Raw genomic sequence first — 20,961 nt, 5'->3', positions numbered from 1 at the left:
CCATATGATCCAGCAGTTTTGCTACTGGGCATATAGCCTGATATGGTTTGGCTCTGTGTCCCCACCCAAATCTCATCTCAAATTGTGATCTCCACATGTTAAGGGAGGGAACTGTAATCCCCACATGTCGAGGGAGGGAGGTTATTGGGTCATGGGGGCGGTTCCCCCATGTGTACTCATGATAGTGAGTGAGTTCTCAGGAGATCTGATGGTTTTATAAACATCTGTCATTTTCTGAGTTTGGACTTCTGTCTCCTGCCGCCATGTGAAGAAGGTCCTTGCTTCCCCTTTGCCTTCCACCGTGACTGTAAGTTTCCTGAGGCCTCTCCAACCATATGCAACTGTCAATCAATTAAACCTCTTTCCTTTATAAATTACCCAGTCTCAGGTAATATCTTTATAGCAGTGGGAAAATGGACTAATACATATCCAAAGCAATTGTAATCAATATAGCAAATGGATACCTGCACCCCATTTATTGCAATGCTCTTCACAATAACCAACATATGGAATCAACCTAAGTGTCTGTCAACAGATGAATGGGTAAAGAAAATGTGGTACATATATACAGTGGGCTACTATTTAGCCATAAAAAAGAATGAAATTCTTTTTCATGTTCATTCATGGCAACATGGATGAACTTGGAGAATATTATGTTAAGTGAAATAAGCCAGGCACAGAAAGATAAATACTGCATACTCTCACTCATATGTGGAAGCTTAAAAAGTTGAGCTCATGGAAGTAGACAGTAGGATAGTGGTTTCTAGAGGCTGGGAAGGGTAGTGGGGAGGAGGGTAGCCAAAAGTTGGTTAATGGATAGAAAAGCACAGCTAGAAAAGAGGAATAGTGTTTAGTGTTCTATAGCACTATAGGGTGACTATAATTCACAACAATTTATTGTACATTTTCAAATAGTTGAGAGTAGATTTTGATTGCCCCCAACATGAAGAAATAATAAATATTTGAGGTGATAGATAAGCTAATTACACTGATGTGGTCATTACACATTGTATAATGTATCAAAATATCACACTGTACCTTGTAAGTATGTACAATTTATATAAAAATAATTAGTTAAAAACATTAAAAGTTAAAAATAGTAAGAGAAAAAAAAAAACCAAACAGATGTTCCTCCAGGGATTCTGATTCAGAAGGTTTTGAATGGGCACTGAAAGTTGGCGCTTCTAACAAGTTCTCAGGAGCCACTGCTGGACTGGGGACCACACTTTGAATAGCACTGGTCTGGGCCTCCAGAGAAGGGAGAGGGACTTCAAATACACAATGCCCACCTCACTCCTCTAACTCACCTTACTCTCTAAAATTTATTTTGCACCTCTCACTTGTACCATATGATAGAGTATTTCAATTTATAGTTTATGTTATTTTTCCATGAGTACGAGACTCATCTCCTACATTACAAAGTCGTAGGTTCATGGAACATGGTGTTGTGTCTCATTTAATAATGACTGTTGGCTGGATGTGGTGACTCATGCCTGTAATTCCAACACTTTGGGAGGCGGAGGTGGGTGGATCACCTGAGGTCAAGAGTTTGAGACCAGCCTGATCAACATGGAGAAACCCCATGTCTACTAAAAATATGAAATTAACTGGGGGTGTGGCGCATGCCTGTAATCCCAGCTACTCAGGAGGCTGAGGCAGGAGAATCGCTTGAACCCGGGAGGCGGAGGTTGCAGTGAGTGAGTGGAGATCACGCCATTGCACTCTAGCCTGGGCAACATGAGCAAAACTCTGTCTCAAAAAAAATAAAAAAAATTGATTGGCTGATTGGCTGTTAAGACAGATGGTCAAGGTCTTGTTATTGATCTTCCATATATCAATCCAGGTCTTCAGACATAATTTGCAAGAGTAAGAGTCAAGTTTTGGAGTCAGCTACATCTGGGTTCAAATCTGGGCTCATCTGGCACTAGCTCAGTAACTCCCAGAAAGGCATTTAGCTTAGGAGTGATCCTGGATTCCTTTTTTTCCCCCTTAACCCTTACATCCAATCCATTATTAATCTGATTGGCTCTATGGTGTACTTTCAAATCACTGCATGGGTCAACTGTTGCCTCCTCAGAAAGGACTTCCCGGGAAACCCTGTCAGAAGTAGCTCTGGTCTGACATTCTTTTTGATATCGCCTTGTGCATCCTCCTCCTGGAATTTAGCACAGTCAAAAATTATTTATTTTTTTACTCTTTTTTGAAACACAGTCTCACTTTGTCACCCAGTCTGGAATGCAGTGGCTCGAACACAGCTCACTGCAGCCTCAATCTCCCAGGCTCAAGTGATTCTCCCACTTCAGCCTCCTGAGTAGCTGGGACTACTGTGTGTGTGTATTTTTTTTTCTAGAGATGGGGTCTTGCCATGTTACCCAGGCTGGTCTCAAACTCCTGGGCTCAAGCAATCTTCCTGCCTTGGCCTCCCAAAGAACTGGGATTACAGGTGTGAGCCACTGCACCTGGTCTTATTTATTTACTTATTTCTGTCTTTGTCCTCCACCACTAGGATGTAAGACCCTCTACAGTAAGGATCCTGTAGTCTTGTTCACTTATGGGCCCCCAGAGTCTTCTAGAATAACACTTGAAAGATAATTGGCCTCAAAATATTTGTTGAATTCATGGAAGAATAAATAAATGAGTGAATGAATGATTTTTTTTTTGAAACAAGGTCTCACTTTGTCACCCAGGCTGGAGTGCAGTGATCATGGCTCACTGCAGCCTCGACCTCCCCAGCTCAAGTGATCCTCAGCCTCCCATGTTGCTGGGACTATAAGCAAATGCCACCATGCCTGGCTAATTTTCGTATTTTTTGTAGATACGGGGTTTCATCACGTTGCCCAGGCTGGTCTCAAACTGCTGAGCTCAAGCGATCTGCCTGCCTTGGCCTCCCAAAGTTCTGGGATTATAGGTGTGAGCCATTACGCCTGGCCAAATGAATTAATTTCTTTAGGCTTCAATTTCCTCATCTGTAAGATGAAAAGAATAATAGTACCTACCATATAAAGTTGTTTTGAGGAAGAAATGAGGTAATACATGTATAAAATAATAATAGTAAACACTTGAATAGAGGTTACTGTGTACCTCTATACCAGGAACTGCTTTAAGCCTTGTAAAATATTACCCCCATTATACAAGTGAGGAAACAGAAGCAAAGAGACATTAAATGCCTTATGCAAGGTCAAACACCTCATAAGCGGCAGAGCAAATTCAGGCCTGGGCCTTCCAGATCAGAATCCATATTCATAGCCACACTACACTCTGAAACTCTTTTCATAGGGACTGGCCCTTAGCAAGTGCACAATGAATGTGGGTTGTTTGAAGCCATATTCTTTTCTTTTCTTTTCTTTTTTTTGGAGATAGGGTCTTGCTATGTTGTCCAGGCTAGAATGCAGTGGTGTAATAATAGCTTACTGCAGCCTCAACCTCCTGGGCTCAAGCAATTCTCCTGCCTCAGTTTCCCAAGTAGCTGGAACCACAGGTGGGCACCACCACACTTGGCTAATTTTTAAAAATTGTTTTTGGTAGGGAGGGGGTCTGGTATTGTTACCTAGGATGGTCTTGAACTCCTGGCCTCAAGAGATCCTCCTGCCTCAGCCTGCCAAAGTGCTGGGATTACAGGCGTGAGCCACTGCACCTGGCCTGAAGCCGTTTCTGTGTTTCTATGTCAAGACTTGCTGAACAGCTGTATATTTTCCAAGTCACCGCAAAACCCAGATCCCAGTTCTTAGCTCCCTCTGGGTTTTCCCAAGCCTTTTGCCCTTTCCTGGAAGCAGGACTAGGGACTATTTGTGGGTTCCTCATCCCACCTGGGCTGGAGGAACACCAGGGTTCAAGGTCTAGCACCATGGACAGTGCCCCCATTTGCCTTCCCCACCTCTTTTCTCCTACTTCTTAAGGGTCCTAAATTATTTTGACTAAGCTTCTGAGCCAACCACAAACCACTTCATCCTACCCTTTCTTAGCTTCTGTGTAACATGTAGGATAAGGCACAGGGGAGGAAACTTTCTGCTTTCTATCCCCTTTAATAACATCCTTGGTGAACTTCTGTATAGATCACCAGTTTCTGACACCACAGTGTCTTCTGGTGACGTTGTCCCTCCTCACTATCATTTATCCCTGTGGTATAAACCTATTCCCTTACCACATTAAGAAAAAAACTAAGGGCTGGGCGCGGTGGCTCACGCTTGTAATCCCAGCACTTTGGGAGGCTGAGGCGGGCAGATCACAAGGTCAGGAGATCGAGACCATCCTGGCTAACACAGTGAAAACCCGTCTCTACTAAAAATACAAAAAATTAGCCGGGCGTGGTGGCGGGCACCTGTGGTCCCAGCTACTTGGGAGGCTGAGGCAGGAGAATGGCGTGGGCCGGGGAGGTGGAGCTTGCAGTGAGCCGAGATCTCGCCACTGCACTCCAGCCTGGGCAACAGAGCGAGACTCCATCACAAAAAAAAAAAAAAGAAAAAAAAAAAAGAAAAAAACTAAGGCAAATACTCTAGAGGCCTCGATATCCCATGAGATTTGTTAAGAAAAGTACACCAGGCTGGGCACAATGGCTCACACCGTAATCCCAGCACTTTGGGAGGCTGAGGTGGGTGGATTGCTTAAGCCCAGGAGTTCAAGACCAGCCTGGGCAACATAGTGAGACCCCCATAGCTACAAAAATTACAAAAATTAGCTGGGCATGGTGGTGGGCGCCTGTAGTCCCAGCTACTCAGGAGACTGAGGTGGGAGAACTTCTTGAGCCTGGGAGCTCCAGGCTGCAGTGAGCTGTAATCATGCCACTGCACTCCAGTAGTGACAGAGTGAGACCCATCTAAAAAAAAAGAAAAGTACCCCAGGCCGGGCACAGTGGCTCACACCTGTTGGGAGGCCGAAGTGGGAGGATCATGAGGTCAAGAGATCGAGACCATCCTGGCCAACATGGTGAAATCCCATCTCTACTAAAAATACAAAAGTTAGCCGGGCATGGTGGTGCATGCCTGTAGTCCCAACTACTTGGGAGGCTGAGGCTTGAGAGTCACTTGAACCCAAGAGGCAGAGGTTGCAGTGAGCCGAGATCATGCCACTGCACTCCAGCCTGGCAACAGAGTGAGACTCTGTCTCAAAAAAAAAAAAAAGTACCCCAAAAAGGATTTCACTGGGCCAAAGTTACCCAACCCAACGACTAAGCTCAAACACTAAAGTAAGAGAGAAACTTTCACATGAGACTTCAGAGAACTGCTCTGGAACCACAAGACCTTAGCCTAGTTGGTGGTTTCAACAAAATATAGTTGAGGCAAGATCCCAGTTGAGTCTCCACTCAATTTGGCCTGGGATACCTATAGGACCTGCCCATTGAACCAATGTTGAGAAACAGCATAGAGTCACTGGATGCCTAGATAGAGATGCCTCAGTCTCATCACTAGGAAAGGACTCTATGTCCAGGCATCGTGGCTCATGCCTGTAATCCCAGAATTTAGGGAGGTCAAGACAGGAGGATCGCTCGAGGCCAGGAGTTTGAGATCAGCCTGGGTAACATAGTGTGACCTTGTTTTTACAAAAACTTAAAATAGCCAGGTGTGGTAGTGCATGCCTGTAGTCTCAGCTACTTGGGAGGCTGAGGCTCCCAAGGATCCCTTCAGCCGAGGAGTCTGAGGCTGCAGTGAGCTATGATCATGTCACTGTACTCCAGCCTGGGTGACAAAGTGAGACCCTGTCTTTAAAAAAAAAAAAAGCCAAAAAAAAAAGGACTGGGTGTGTTGGCTCACACCTGCAATCTCAGCACTTTGAGAGGCCAAGGCAGGAGGATAGCTTGAGGCCAGGAGTTCAAGACCAGCCTGGGCAACATAGCAAGACCACATCTCTATTTTTAAAAAAAAATTAGCCAGGCATCGTGGTGCATACCTGTAGCCCCAGCCACACAGGAGACTGAGGTGGGAGGATTGCTTGAGCCCAGTAGTTCAAGGTTACAGTGAGCTATGACTGCATCATTGCACTCCAACCTGAGTGACAGAATGAGACTCTGTCTTAGAAAAAGAGAGAAAGGACTGTAGTCACATTCTCTTGAGGCTTCTAATAATATGTTTAGAATAATTCACATGGTCTGAGACTCACATGCCGATGACCTCTTCCCCTAGCTGTGTTCTCACCTGGGAAGAGGATGCGGCTAACCATCCCAGGGAACACCATTATGAAGAGGGGCAGCACCTTCAGGTACGCAGCCATCAGAGCACCTCCTTTGGCATGGGACAGGTTCTTGGCAGCCAGGGTCCGCTGGACAATCACCTGGAAAAGATCAAGGGGGTTGGAAACTGGGAATGCTGATATGGTTTGGCTGTGTCCCCACCCAAATCTCATCTTGAATTGTAGCTCCTATAATTCCCACATGCTGTGGGAGGGAGCCAGTGGGAGATAATTGGATCATGGGGGCAGTTTCCCCCCATACTGTTCTCATAGTAGTGAATATGTCTTGTGAGATCTGATGGTTTTATAAGGGGAAACCCCTCTCACTTGGCTCTCATTGTGTCTTTGCCTGCTGCCATCCATGGAAGACGTGACTTGCTCCTTCTTGCCTTCTGCCATGATTGTGAGGCCTCCCCAGCCATGTGGAACTGTGAGTCCATTCACCCTCTTTATAAATTACCCAGTCTCAGGTATGTCTTTATCAGCAGTGTGAGAATGGACTGTATTAAAAGGCTTTCTCTTAAGGCAAAAAGGGTGTGTTTAGCCTCTTGGTAGGTGTAGGAGACTTAGGATCTTGGTTTGCCACGCTTGTGTTTGAAGAAACATCTCTTTCCTATGCTCAGTCCCTGTGGTCTAATTCAGGTAGCTAAGACACCCACCCCATTCCCTCCCTACTCTTTTATCCAGGGGTTATGCCTGGCCAATTAAAGTCCTCCACAGAATTATTCCACCTCTGTGGCTACCATGATCCATTAAGGAAAAGCATGTCCCCAAGGCAATCCAACCACACCTCTCCATGGAATTTCTTCCTTAAAAAGGCAAAGGAGGCCAGGTGCAGTGGCTCACGTCTGTAATCCCAGCACTTTGGGAGGCTGAAGCAGGAGGATTGCTTGGGGCTGGGAGTTCGAAACCAGCCTGGCCAACATGGTGGAACCCCATCTCTATAAAAAATACAAAAATTAGCTGGGTGCATTGGTGTACGCTTGTAATCCCAGCTACTTGGGAGGCTGAGACAGGAGAATCACTTGAACCCAGGAGATGGAGGTTGCAATGAGCCAAGATTATACCACTGCACTCCAGCCTGGGTGATAGAGTGAGACTCTGTCTCCAAAAAAAAAAAAAAAAGAAAGAAAAGAAAAGAAAAGGAAAGAGGTTTCCTAACTCCTGGTGCCTCCTTTGCAATTGCTAACTGTGAACGAGGTGTAGAGCTGCTAGCTGCATCTCTGCCATCATATGGGATGGCCTCTTTGACACTAAGTCATCACAGAGAAAAGAAAACCAGGAAATGGAGAGAAAGACAATGTGTGATGATGTAGTATCAGAGACAGGCAGTCTGGGTTCAAATCCTACCTCCCCACTTCCCACCTATCTGACCTTGGGCAAGCAGCTTCACCTCTCTTGGCCTCTGTTTCCTCATTTATGAAATGAGCATAATACCAGCGCAGTTTTGAAAATTAGAGAAGTGAAAGTACTTAGAATACTTAGAATATGACACACAGTAACTGCTTCGTAAATATTAGTTGTTTCCATTGCCATTAACCACCTCTGGACTCCCCATCATGTAAGTTTTTTAAAATGCCTTTTTTTTTTTAAGAGATGGGGTCACACTCTGTTGCCCAGGCTGAAATGCAATGATGTGATCATAGCTCAATGATGCAATGATGTGATCATAGCTCACTGCAGCCTCAAAGTCCTGGGTTCAAATGATACTCCCGCCTCAGTCTTTCAAGTAGCTGGGACAATAGGCATGAATCACCACACTGAGCTAATTTGTAAAATTTTTATTTAGAGATGGGGTCTTGCTATATTGCTATATTGAGGAGGCTGGTCTTGAACCCCTGGCTTCAAACAGTCCTCCTGCCTCAGCCCCCCAAGTAGCTATGTCACCACGCTTGGCTACATTTTATATTTATTTTTATTTTTTTGTAGAGACAGACTCTCACTATGTTGCTCAGGCTGGTCTCCAACTCCTGACGTCAAACAACCCTCCTGCCTCAGCCTCCCAAAGTGCTGGGGTTATAGGCCCAGAAAAAAAGAGCCTTTTTATCCTTAAACTGTTTTTTCCACACAAACAACTAAATGAGTCCTCACTAAATCATCCAAGAACCCTTAATGAGAAGAGTGTAGTGAGGTAAGAGTTGCTGCAAACCCCATACCACAGCCCCAATAATTATTTTAGATTTCACAGCACATTTTGGTGGGGAGAGAGATGTCACCTGGGGCAGCATTTCATCTGCAGAATCCATGGGACCGAACCTTGTCAGAGCCAGTTGCCCGAAGGCATCAATATGCTCCAGGACAGTGTGAAATATGCAGTTTTTGTTAATGACCTAACTGCATTAGCAGTGAGACAAACCGGGCTTAGTGGACACGTTTCAAGGACAGGTACCCATGCCCACTGGACACAACACATTCAGCCAGTCAGAATTCAAAAAAGCTCTGATCACAAGCTGGCCATCCAACGGAGGGGTCCCCTCCCTCCCTCCCCTTCCCCTCCCCTCTCCTCTCCTTTCCTGTTTCCTCTCCTCTCCTCTCCTTTCCTATTTTCTTTTCTTTTCTTTTCCTTTCTTTTCTTTTCTTTTCTTTTTTGAGATGGAGTCTCGCTCTGTCACCCAGGCTAGAGTGCAGTGGCGCCATCTTGGCTCACTGCAAGCTCCGCCTCCCGGGTTCAGCCATTCTCCTGCCTCAGCCTCCCGAATAGCTGGTACTACAGGCTCCTGCCACCTCGCCCAGCTAATTTTTTGTATTTTTGGTAGAGATGGTTTTTAGTTTCACCGTGTTAGCCAGGATGGTCTTGATCTCCTGACCCGTGATCCGCCCGCCTCGGCCTCCCAAAGTGCTGGGATTACAGACGTGAGCCACTGTGCCCGGCTAAGTGGTTCTTAAGAAGTAACAGTTGTGGGGGAAAAAGTGAGCTGAGAGGAATGAAAATGCAATGTGAATATGTGGGGAGGAGGGGTTATGGTTAGCTATGTCAGCCATCTGTTATGGCATCTGTCATCTAGCTACCTTATCTTTCCTTGCTTTTTCCACAATAATCATGTACAAATTTTCCCTTCCTTGATGTGGGAAAGGAGGAGAGAGAGCTGTCATGGTGGAGCACGGTGACCAGGGAGCAGACGTCTGCACAGAAATGCAGCTGGCGGTGGGTTCCCAGAATTGAGAGCATCCAATAGGTGCGGTACAATGAATGAATGGAGCGATTGAAAGTGCAGACGGACTTAGGTGTGAATCCCCCCACCAGCTCTTTGTGATCTTGGATGAGTTCCTTAACCTTTCCAGGCTCAGCTCTCTCATCTGTAAAATGGGGATGATAACTGTGCTTGCTTTTCAGGTGTCTAGCAGCTCTTTAGCAAAGAGGGCAGTCATGATTATTGTCATTGTCATCATCACCGCTGTTAGATGAAACCAGAGAAAGAAGTTCCAACAGGTCAACTAAATAGAAATAGATGAGAGTAGGATTAGATCAGAAACCGGATCAGAGAGCTGTAGGTCAGAAGTACAGAAATCTGTCTGGGCGCGGTGGCTCATGCCTGTAATCCCAGCAGTTTGGGAGGCCAAGGTGAGTGGATCACTTGAGGTCAGGACTAGTGACTAGCCTGGCCAACATAGCAAAACTCTATCTCTACAAAAAATACCAAAGATTAGCTGGGCGTGAGGGTGCATGCCTATCGTCCCAGCTACTCAGGAGGCTGAGGCATGAGAATTGCTGGAACCCAGGAGGCAGAGGTTGCAGTGAGCCGAGATTGCACCACTCTACTCCAACCTGGGCGACAGAGAGAGACTCTGTCTCAAAACTAATAATAATAAAAAATAATAAAAATAAATAATAAAAAAGAAGTTCAGAAACCTGAAAAGAGTAAACGTTGGTTCAATAAAGGAAGGAGGAAGATGGTCTCGGGGGAATACCTGGGCAGGTGAAATTGTCTCTGGCTTGTTTTTACAAATAACTTTTTCCCAGTGGCAGAATGGGTCAACTGTCTTGTCTTGTTTTGTTTTGTTTGTTTTTGAGACACAGTGTTGCTCTGTTGCCCAGGCTGGAATTACAGGCATGAGCCACTGTGCCCGGCATGATTAATTAATTTTTTGAGATGGAATCTCACTTTGTTGCCCAGACTGGAGTGCAGTGGCATGATCTCGGCTCACTGCAACCTCTACCTCCCGGGTTCAAGTGATTCTCTTGCCTCAGCCTCCTGAGTAGCTGGGATTACAGGTGCCCGCCACCACATCTGGCTAATTTTTTTTTTTTTAATTTTTTTTTTTATTTTTAGTAGAGACCGGGTTTTGCCATGTTGGCCAGACTGGTCTCAAACTCCTGACTTCAGGTGATCCACTCGCCTTGACCTCCCAAAGTGTTGGGATTACAGGCGTGAGCCACTGCACCTGGCCGGTGTGTTAAAATTAAAGCCCATGATGTTAGCCTGGATCAGTCCTGTTTCTCAGGGTGTGTCCTATCTGAGATTTGCTAAGGAGGTGAAGGGGGTCTCTCTCTTAAAGGGGCAGTACATGTGCATTGCTCTCATCACTGCCTTGGTCATTAGATCTTGACTCAAAGGAGGGCTGGCCTGTGGATGGGACCTGGGTTTCATTTTCTGTGAAGTCTCCTGCATCAAATCAATTGTTCAATGCCATGATTATTGCTTTAATTAAACTCTCATCAGCCCTCACTATGCAGTATAACTCCCCAAGTGATACATAGGCCTCTGATGTTTCATGTAACACAAAAAGAATATTTGAACACGTGATATATTCACTCAGTTTAAAACCTGAGAAAAGGCCGGGCGCGGTGGCTCACGCCTGTAATCCCAGCACTTTGGGAGGCCGAGGCGGGCGGATCACGAGGTCAGGAGATCGAGACCATCCTGGCTAACACGGTGAAACCCTGTCTCTACTAAAAATGCAAAAAATTAGCCGGGCGAGGCAGCGGGCGCCTGTAGTCCCAGCTACTCGGGAGGCTGAGGCAGGAGAATGGCGTGAACCCGGGAGGCGGAGCTTGCAGTGAGCCGAGATCGCGCCATTGCACTCCAGCCTGGGCGACTAAGCGAGACTCTGTCTCCAAAAAAAAAAAATAAATAAAAATAAATAAATAAATAAATTAATTAATTAATTAATTAAAAAAAATAAATAAAACCTGAGAAAATATAATATGCAGTGAATCAGCTCCCACTCATCCTTCCCACCTGCCCTGCCTCCCTGCCCACAGGTATCCACTCTTCTTAGTTTTGTATACATCTGTCCAGAGTTTATGCACATATAAGCAAACACAAATATTGGTTCTATTCTCCTTTTTTTTTTTAAATACAAAAGGGCTTCTGGTACACATGGTTCTGCATTTTGATTTTCTCCTCTCTTTTTTCACGCCAGTTATATATCTGCCTTTGCTCTGGATGTGCCTTCTGCTGCAAACTCTTCCTCCAAAAATCACGGGGAGCTCTCGCTCTTCTACAAAGTCTTTGGTCAAAGGTCACTTCTCAATGACACCTCCCCTAAGCACCCTACATTATTTGAGACAGGGTCTTGCTGTCTCAAGCCTGTTGCCCAGGCTGGAGTGCAGTGGTGCAATCTCAACTCACTGCAGCTTTGACCTCCTGGGTTCCAGCGATCCTCCCACCTCAGCCTCCCAAGGAGCTGGGACTCCAGGCGCACACCACCATGCCTGGCTAATTTTTTTTTTTTTTTTTTTTTTAGAGACAGGGTCTCACTATGTTGCCCAGGTTGGTCTCAAACTCCTGGACTCAAGTGAGCCTCCTGCCTCAGCCTCCCAAAATGCTGAGATGAGAGGTGTGAGCCACCTGTCACCCCGTTTTAAATTGCACTACCACACTCTCAATCTCCTTGACCTCACTCTACTGTTTAAAATGTATTTATCATATTTTAACTTCTCACATACTTTACTTATTGTCTCTGTCTACTCCCATTAGAAGAAGGGACGCTCCACAAGGGCAGAGAGCTTGGTTTGACTTATTAGCTCCTGGTTTTAAGTGCCCAGAAGAGTGCCCGGTATGTAGAGGACAACCAGTGTGTATTTGTTGAACAAATAATGTCCAATAGGAGTTTTAACCCCCATTTAAAAGGTATCATCTCCTTTGCCTACTGGATATTCCCAGTTAAAATAATTAAATAAATAACACCTAATACATTAAGCAAAGTGTATTAGGCTGGCTGCAGTGGATCACACCTATAATCCCAGCACTTTGGGAGGCTGAGGCAGGAGGAGGAAGTCTGAGAGCAGCCTGGTCAACATAGTGAGACCTGCATCTCTACTAAAAAATAATAAGAATAATAATAAATAACTGGGCATGGTGGCATGTGCCTGTAGTCCCAGCTACTCAGGAGGCTGAAATGGGAGGATCTCTTGAGCCCAGGAGATGAAGGCTGCTGTGAGCTATGATCATGCCTCTGCCTTCCAGCCTGGGTGATAGAGTAAGATCCTGTCTCAGGAAAAAAAAAAAAAAAAAAAAAAAAAAAGCAGAGTGTTGAGTTTTCCCCTTTGCAAATATCAGCAGCTTTGGATTTGTTGTTCACATTCACAAGATCAAGAAATAAAATAGCATGTAGAGCAATGGAAAGGAGGAAGGAGTCAAGGAAGCAGGGAAAATGCAAATGAGAGAAGAGGTGGAGGAAGAAAAAAGTACCGACTTCAGCCACCCTAAGGAAAGAAGCAAAGAGAAGGAAAAAGTTTGCTGAGGCCACTGTCCTGTACCTGATCCGTGCACCAGTACCAGAGGGATGGGATGGACATTCCAAACAGGACCCCTGGCCACGGGAGATCAGATGTCAGTGGATCTCGGAAAATATGGAAGGCATCCTCCCGGGGCAGCCCGCAGCTGCTGTTCTCGCTCCGGTTGCTGGCCAGGGCCAAGAAGTACTTCTCCTTCAGGCCTTCCATCCCACCAACTGCGGCGAAACCTAGAATTCAGAGGAAGCCTGTTTTCCAGGAACTCAGATTGGACCATGGCAAGTGATGAGGAGATGGCTGGAGATTGGTGAAATTCTAGCAGGACCAGAGCTACCAAAAAATGTTGATCCCCTTAAGGGTTCTTAGCCTCCTCCCCACATTTTTTTTAACTTAAAAAAATTAATAGTAGAGTTTTATTGGACTATAATTGACCTAACCATAAATTGCATATATTTAAAGTGTAAAAGTTGATGTTTGACATCAGTATTCACCCATGAAACCTCCACCACAAAGTAATAAATGTGTCTATCCAAGTTTCTTTTCTTTCTTTCTTTCTTTTTTGAGATGAAGTCTTGCCCTGTCACCCAGGCTGGAGTGTAGTGACGCAATCTTGGCTAACTGCCACCTCCGCCTCCCAGGTTCAATTGATTTTCCTGCCCCAGCCTCCTGAGTAGCTGGGATTACAGGTGTGTGCCACCATGCCTGGCTAATTTTTGTATTTTAGTAGAGACGGGGTTTCACCATGTTGTCCAGGCTGGTCTCGAACTCCTGACCTCAAGTGATACTCCTGGCCATTGTCCCAGGCCATTGTATGTTCTTTAAGCCCATCGAATTCCCCTAAAAATAATTTACTACTTCCCTGAAATCATCAACACTTGTCCGTCTCCTTTTTCCTTAAGAAGTACGATATAGGCCGGGCACGGTGGCTCAAGCCTGTAATCCCAGCACTTTGGGAGGCCTAGACGGGCAGATCACGAGGTCAGGAGATCGAGACCATCCTGGCTAACACGGTGAAACCCTGTCTCTACTAAAAATTACAAAAAACTAGCCGGGCGAGGTGGCAGGCGCCCGTAGTCCCAGCTACTCAGGAGGCTGAGGCAGGAGAATGGCGTAAACCCGGGAGGCCGAGCTTGCAGTGAGCTGAGATCCGGCCACTGCACTCCAGCCTGGGTGACAGAGTGAGACTCGGTCACAAAAAAAAAAAAAAAAAAAAGAAGTACAGTATAGAAACATCTATATGACATTAGGATATTGAGAAATCACTCCGTAATTCTCCCTTGTGCGTGCTAATAAATTTGTATGCCATTTCTCCTATTGATCTGCCTCTTGTTGGTTGATTTCCCAGTGAGATTTCCAGTCTTCCCTTCCCTCCTACAATTGCTTCTCAGAATAATACTTCTAAATAATGCAAAAAAACATAGGATTGCAAAGAAATCAAATATATTGAACCATCAAAATATTAAAAATGTGACACAGTAATTTATTTATTTGCTTCATTAAATTGTAAGACTGGCCAGGCACAGTGGCTCACACCTGTAATACCAGCACTTTGGGAGGCTGAGGGGGGTGAATCGCCTGAGGTCAGGAGTTCGAGACCAACCTGGCCCACACGGTGAAATCCCATCTCTACTAAAAATACAAAAATTAGCCAGGCATGGTGGTGGGCACCTGTAATCTCAGCTACTCAGGAGGCTGAGGCAGGAGAATCACTCTGGGAGGTGGCGGTTGCAGTGAGGCGAGATTGTGCCACTGCATTCCAGCCTGGGCAACAGAGCGAGAATCTGTCACAAAAAAATAAAAAATAAAATAAAAATAAAAAAATAAGGTAAGACCTCTCAGGAGGTCCAATGATGGTTTCAGGTTTTGTTATTTTGTTTGTTCTTAGAGACAGGTTCTCACTCTGTCACCCAGGCTGGAGCGTAGTGGTACAATCATAGCTCACGGTAACCTCGAACTCCTGAGCTCAAGCGATGCTCCTGCCTCAGCCTCCAGAGTAGTTAAGACTACAGGCATGTACCACCACATCTAGCGAGTTTAAAGTTTTTCCTAGAGATGGCTCTCACTGTGTTTCCCAGGCTGGTCTCAAACTCCTAGGCTCAAGCAATTCTCCTGCCTCAGCCTCCCAAAGTGCTGGGATTACAGGCGTGAGCCACTGCACATGACCTGTATTTTGTTTCTTTTCTCATTCCAAATTACGCTGTTTTCTCTCTTTTTCTTGGTTTGATTTGCAACTGCATTTTATGGTTCTTTTCAAAGAAATAGATATTGGGCGGGCCGGGCGCGGTGGCTCAAGCCTGTAATCCCAGCACTTTGGGAGGCCGAGACGGGTGGATCACGAGGTCAGGAGATCGAGACCATCCTGGCTAACACAGTGAAACCCCGTCTCTACTAAAAAAAAATACAAAAAAACTAGCCGGGCGAGGTGGCGGGCGCCTGTAGTCCCAGCTACTCGGGAGGCTGAGGCAGGAGAATGGCGTGAACCCGGGAGGCGGAGGTTGCAGTAAGCTGAGATCATACCATTGCATGCCAGCCAGGGTAACAGAGCCAGACTCTGTCTTAAAAAAAAAAAAAAAAAAAAAGGCCAGGTGCAGTGGCTCATGCCTGTAATCCCAGCACTTTGGGAGGCCAACGTGGGCATATCGCCTGAGGTCAGGGGTTTGAGACCAGCCTGGCCAACATGGTGAAACCTTGTCTCTACTAAAAATACAAAAATAAGCTGGATGTGGTGGCGGGTGCCTGTAATCCCCGCTACTCGGGAGGCTGAGGCAGGAGAATCGCTTGAACCTGGGAGGCGGACGTTACAGTGAGCCGAGATCGCGCCATTGCACTCCAGCCTGGCGACGGAGTGAGAGTCCATTTCAAAAAAAAAAAAAAAAAGGAAAGAAAAAGAAATAGATATTAGAGTAATTGGAGTAACTCTTTTTTCTAAATCACTAAATTGGGCTTTCATATTTATGAATATAAATGTTTTTACAGAGGTACAGCTTTTACTTTATCTATTAAGAATGAAATGTAATGTTCTCATTTTTTCTGCATAGTCTGTAATTGCAGCTTTTATTTTCTCTGTGACCCAGGCACTATTTAGGAGATGGCTTTTAAATTTCTAAATAACTAGATTTTTAAAAAATTTACACTTCCCCTAATGAGTTTAAATTTTTTGGTTTATATGAGTAAGATAATCTGAACAATGTTTTTATACACAGTTTTGTAAAAAAATTTTTCAATGATTAATTTTTGCAGGTGATTCTATGAATGCTGGAAAAATACACATTCATAGTTAGGAGAATGCTTATTCATTTGTAGAATTTATATCTTCTAAATCCTCATTATGTTCTTGTTCTGTTAAGGTATTTTAGTACTGTTTTGGTTTCTGTTAACTTATAACAACTTCTGCTTTGTGTATCTTGTTGCAATGTTATTTAATAAACAAAGGTTATATCTTTATTATGAATTTTACATTTTCAATATAAAATTACTTATCCCCATTTATTGCTTTTTGCCTTATGTTATACTTTGTTTTATATGTGCCACTTGCAAATTGTATCAAGTTACATTTTCTTAACTCAAACTATAAATCTTGAGTTTTGTTGAGAAAATAAATAATATATAGCTAAGGAAAAGGAAAACAGAACAAACAGCCACATAGATTGATAACTGCTTGTAAGAAGCCTTGTCTTTCAATAGGGAATTTTATTCCATTTACTTGTATTGTGATAACTGATATTTTTACTATTACTTTGCATTCTCTTTTATTCTTTCCGTTTGGTTGTGATTTCTTGTTATTCTCTTTTAAGAAAAAAAAAACTTATACACACATATTTCCTATATAAATAAAGGGTTAGATTTATATGAGTGTCTGCTTGGAGTTCAGTATTTCTTCTTCAAGATGTTTTTCTTCCTATTTGATGGGAAATGTAGCATACTATCTCTCCCAACATTTTAAAGTTTTTGTTACTAAAACAGGGTTTTACATCCAATTTTTATTAAATTGTTATACTCTTTATGTAACATTTGCCTTGACCAGATAATTTTTCAGATCTATAATAATTTTAACTGGATCATTATTTACTACCATTTTCTCTTGAGTCATAATACCAACTCTCGATTTTGTTTGTTTCTCTCGTGTATCTTCAAGACAGGCGCGTAGGTCCTCCTTTTACTAAGTCCTTGCATAGTTCAGAATATTTCTGCAGCCCTGGTAAACAGGGCACTTGGCTAGGTATCCGATCCTTACTTAGGATACTACTTTTCCCATAAAACACATCTGTGGCCTTTGTTCCACTGTCTTTTGGCATTTTATTGTTTTGAAGGAGGGGAATGAGACCAGTTTGTTTTATTATTTTTAGCTCACTACATTTTTTCTGTCTGGGTTCTTTTTTTCTTATGCAGAGTCTCACTCTGTCACCCAGGCTGGAGTGCAGTGGTGCAGTCATAGTTCACTGCAGCCTCGAGCGCCTGGGCTCAAGCGATCCTCCCGCCTCAACCTCCTCAAGCTCCCTGATCCTCCGGTCCCCAGCTGAGACCACAGATGTGCACACCATACCCAGCTAATTTTCCATTTTTCATAGAGTGGGGTCTTGCTTTGTTGTCCAGGCTGGTCTCAAACTACTGGCCTCAAATGATCTTCCCACCTCTCTGTATTCTTTAGTATTTAAAAATTATTCTATACTTCACATTTTGTTCATAATGCTTCTACCTGGAGATCTCATTCATTGATTTTGCCTAAGACACAGCAAACCCTTTACACCTAGCTAGATATATCATCCTCCTTGTAAGAAAGGTTTTCCTTTGTGATTAATTTAATTATTTACTTTGTTCCATTTTTTTCTGATCTTTTTTCTAAGAATAAACATTTCTCAGAAAAAAAAAAAAAACCGAAAAAAGAAAAAGAATAAACATTTCTCAAATGGTATATCTCTCCTCTCTGTCTTTCATATTTGTCATCTTTTCTTTTATAATTTTATTATTTATCCCTTTTCTCTGCATTTTATTAGAACTCCTACTTATTTTCAGCCGGGCGCGGTGGCTCACGCCTGTAATCCCAGCACTTTGGGAGGCTGAGGCCAGCAGATGACGAGGTCAAGAGATCGAGACCATCCCTGCGAACATGGTGAAACCCCGTTAGCTGGGCGTGGTGGCACATGTCTGTAGTCCCAGCTACTCAGGAAGCTGAGGCAGGAGAATCGCTTGAACCTGGGAGGTGGAGGTTGCAGTGAGCCAAGATCATGCCACTGCACTCCAGCCTGGTGACAGAGCAAGACTCCGTCTAAAAAAAACACAAAACTCCTATTTGTTTTCATCCTGGGTTTGATTTTCTTTAGCGTTTGTTCTGCTCTTTACATCCTCCTGTGGGGAGTTTAATTCTGCTAATTTTTAAAGAAAATTTTAGAAAATGTGTTGTAATCTTCTCTAATCTTTTTCCTTTTTATCCGCTTCTATTCTCCCTTCATCTCAGTTTGTCCTCTACTTCTATCTTTCATACATGTTTCATAGAGTTCAGGATTCCAAGCATGGCGCTCTTCTAATATTTTCTTCTGAGTCCTAAAATATATAATTTTCAGCACTATATTCTGCCATCTTTCAGGATTATGATCCCTTTTACTTTTCTGTGTTTTCTATATTAGTTTTCATAGCCTTTTTTTTTTCTTTTGAGACAGGGTCTCGCTATGTTGGCCAGGCTGGAGTGTAGTGACACAATCTCGGCTCACTGCAGCCTCAACCTTGCAGGCTCAAGCCATCCTCCCACCTCAGCCTGTCAAGTAGCTGAGACTACAGGCACATGCCCCCACACCCGGCTAAGTTTATGTTTATTTTTTGTAGAGACACAGTCTCACTAGGTTGCTCAGGCTGGTCTCAAACTCCTGAGCTCAAGTGATCTTCTTGCTTTGGCCTCCCAAAGTGCTGGGATTACAAGTGTGAACCACCACACTCGGCTTTTGTTGTAGTCTTTAAGGCTTAATGAGTGGCTTACCTCTAAAAGATAGAAACCTGTGAAGAGTAGTGTTCCCCCCCCTTAACAATAATAAGAAGTTGGCTGATCTACAAAATTATAACTTCCCTTGAACCTATCAGAGAGGTGAGGCCATAGAGCAACCAACTGGCCTGAGATCTCAGAAAACACAGTAGCCTCCAAAGAGACATGGCCATTGGCAGCAAAACAAAGAAAGACAGGATCACCATACAAGCTGGTACGAAGAATTGGGCAAATATTTTGAAACGAATTGCTAAAGTCTTGGTGTGGGCTAGTGCTAGAGTTTAAAGCTTCTGTAGGCTGCATGCGGTGGCTCATGCCTGTAATTTCAGCACTTTGGGAGGCCAAGGCAGGTGGATTGCTTGAGCTCAGGAGTTTGAAACCAACCTGGGCAACATGGTGAAACCCCATCTATTAAAAAAAATGAAAAAAAATTAGCTGGGAGTGGTGGTGCACACCTGTGGGCCCAGCTACTTGGGAGGCTGAGGTGGGAGGATCTCTTGAGCCCAGGAGGCAGCAGTTGCAGTGAGCCAAGATTGTGTCACTGCACTTCAGCCTAGGTGGCGGAGTGAGATCCTATCTCAAAACAAACAAACAAATAACAACAAAAACCTCTGTAAGGAAAAGCTGTCTCTTCACATTCTTTTCTTTATTCACTCAGTTATTTTTCCATATTAGTATAGAAAGATATTAACTTTTACTTAAAAAAAAAACAGTGCCAGGTGGGGCGGCTTTGGGAGGCTGAGGCAGGAGGATCACCTGAGATCAAGAGTTTGAGATCAGCCTGGGCAACATAGTGAGACTCTATCTCTACAAAAAAACAGGAAAAAACAATTAGCTGGACATAATGGCCTATACCTGTAGTCCCAGCTACTCAGGAGGCTGAGGTGGGAGAGTCACTTGAGCCCAGGAGCTCAAGGCTGCAGCGAGCTATGATCGCACCACTGCACTCCAGCCTGACTGACAGAGCAAGACCCTGTCTCAAAACAAAAAAATGAAAACAAAAACAGTAAGTTTCCACAATAAGCACAGTTCTCTTCTAGCTAAAATAACCGTGCCTCAAGCCAAGCACCTCTGACAAAAATTCCCCAGCAGTATGCTCTTTGACAGCTGGGTTTGCCATTCACTGTGTTGAGAGCAGATATCCCTGCTGGAGAGAGGGGCTGTCCTCCACCCAGGTGACCCGGGGACCCCACTTACTGTAGCCCATCAAGGTGAGCGCTCCTATAAGCATGATCAGTGTCTGCAGCGCATCCGTGTAGATCACAGCAGCCAGGCCACCTGGTGGGATGAACACAGGGAGTCTGATGAAAAGGGATTACTCTGGGTTCCCAAGGGAACCTGGAAGACCAGGACCTGATGGGAGATTTCTTAGTGATGATTGATTGCAAAGATGGCCACGATCACGCCTCCCTGTGTGCACGCCCATTTTGCAATGTGACTTTGCTGCTCCTTTCATGATGAAGTGAAGTTGATGTCTCTACTTCTCACACGGGCTTGGCCATGTGACTTGCTTTGACCAATAGAATGTGGGGGAAGTGGTATGGACCTCGGGGGTCCCTGCAGCTTCTGCACTTACTCTCCTGTTGCCCTGAGACCATTTGCTTTAAGAAGCCCAGCCTAACCTAATGGAGGAAGAGGGCCCCCATGGAGGGGAAGCCCAGTCAACAGCCCAAGCTAACACCAGCCATATGAGTGAGGCCATCCTCTTCCAGCCAGCTGCTCCACCTGCCACCGAACTATAGTTCACAAAGCCAGGTGAGACCAGCACACATCCACCCAGGGAACCCACGGACTTCTGGGGAATAATAAACCATTGGTTTTTCAAGCCCCTCAATTTGAGGGTGTTTTTTTTAACACAGCAAAATTTTTTTTTTTTTTTTTTTTGAGACGGAGTCTGGCTCTGTCGCCCAGGCTGGAGTGCAGTGGCGTGATGTTGGCTCACTGCAAGCTCTGCGTCCCGGGTTCACGCCATTCTCCTGCCTCAGCCTCCCTGGTAGCTGGGACTACAGGCGCCTGCCACCGTGCCCGGCTAATGTTTTTGTATTTTTAGTAGAGATGGGGTTTCACTGTGTTAGCCAGGATGGTCTCCATCTCCTGACCTCCTAATCCACCCACCTCAGCCTCCCAAAGTGCTGGGATTACAGGC

The 20,961-nt window shown here is 44.6% G+C and overlaps 2 protein-coding genes across 29 annotated transcripts in view; one reads left to right on the top strand and one right to left on the bottom strand.

Annotated features, from left to right (window-relative positions):
• Positions 1–6,694, top strand: part of ARHGAP17 (Rho GTPase activating protein 17) — a 118,416-nt gene extending 111,722 nt beyond the window's left edge. Inside the window, exons 18-19 of the transcript XR_012429475.1 lie at positions 6,117–6,192; positions 6,531–6,694. The gene's annotated coding sequence lies outside the window, so the exon portion shown is untranslated. The remainder of the gene's footprint in view (positions 1–6,116; positions 6,193–6,530) is intronic.
• SLC5A11 (solute carrier family 5 member 11) overlaps positions 1–20,961 on the bottom strand; it is a 72,273-nt gene that overhangs the window by 14,030 nt on the left and 37,282 nt on the right. For all 28 annotated transcript variants that reach the window (XR_012429483.1, XR_012429478.1, XR_012429481.1 and 25 more), the window contains 3 exons: positions 20,013–20,093; positions 12,866–13,071; positions 6,129–6,264 (listed from right to left, as the gene is read on the bottom strand). Coding sequence is in view for 16 of the 28 variants with exons in the window: in XM_074028229.1 (XP_073884330.1) it covers positions 6,129–6,264; positions 12,866–13,071; positions 20,013–20,093 (423 nt within the window). In the remaining 12 variants the exon portion in view is untranslated. The remainder of the gene's footprint in view (positions 1–6,128; positions 6,265–12,865; positions 13,072–20,012; positions 20,094–20,961) is intronic.

This window comes from Macaca fascicularis, chromosome 20 (genome assembly GCF_037993035.2).
Source record: "Macaca fascicularis isolate 582-1 chromosome 20, T2T-MFA8v1.1".
Classification (NCBI taxonomy): domain Eukaryota; kingdom Metazoa; phylum Chordata; class Mammalia; order Primates; family Cercopithecidae; genus Macaca; species Macaca fascicularis.
Note: the sequence above shows the minus strand (reverse complement) of the source record. Positions and strands in the feature narration are given on the sequence as shown.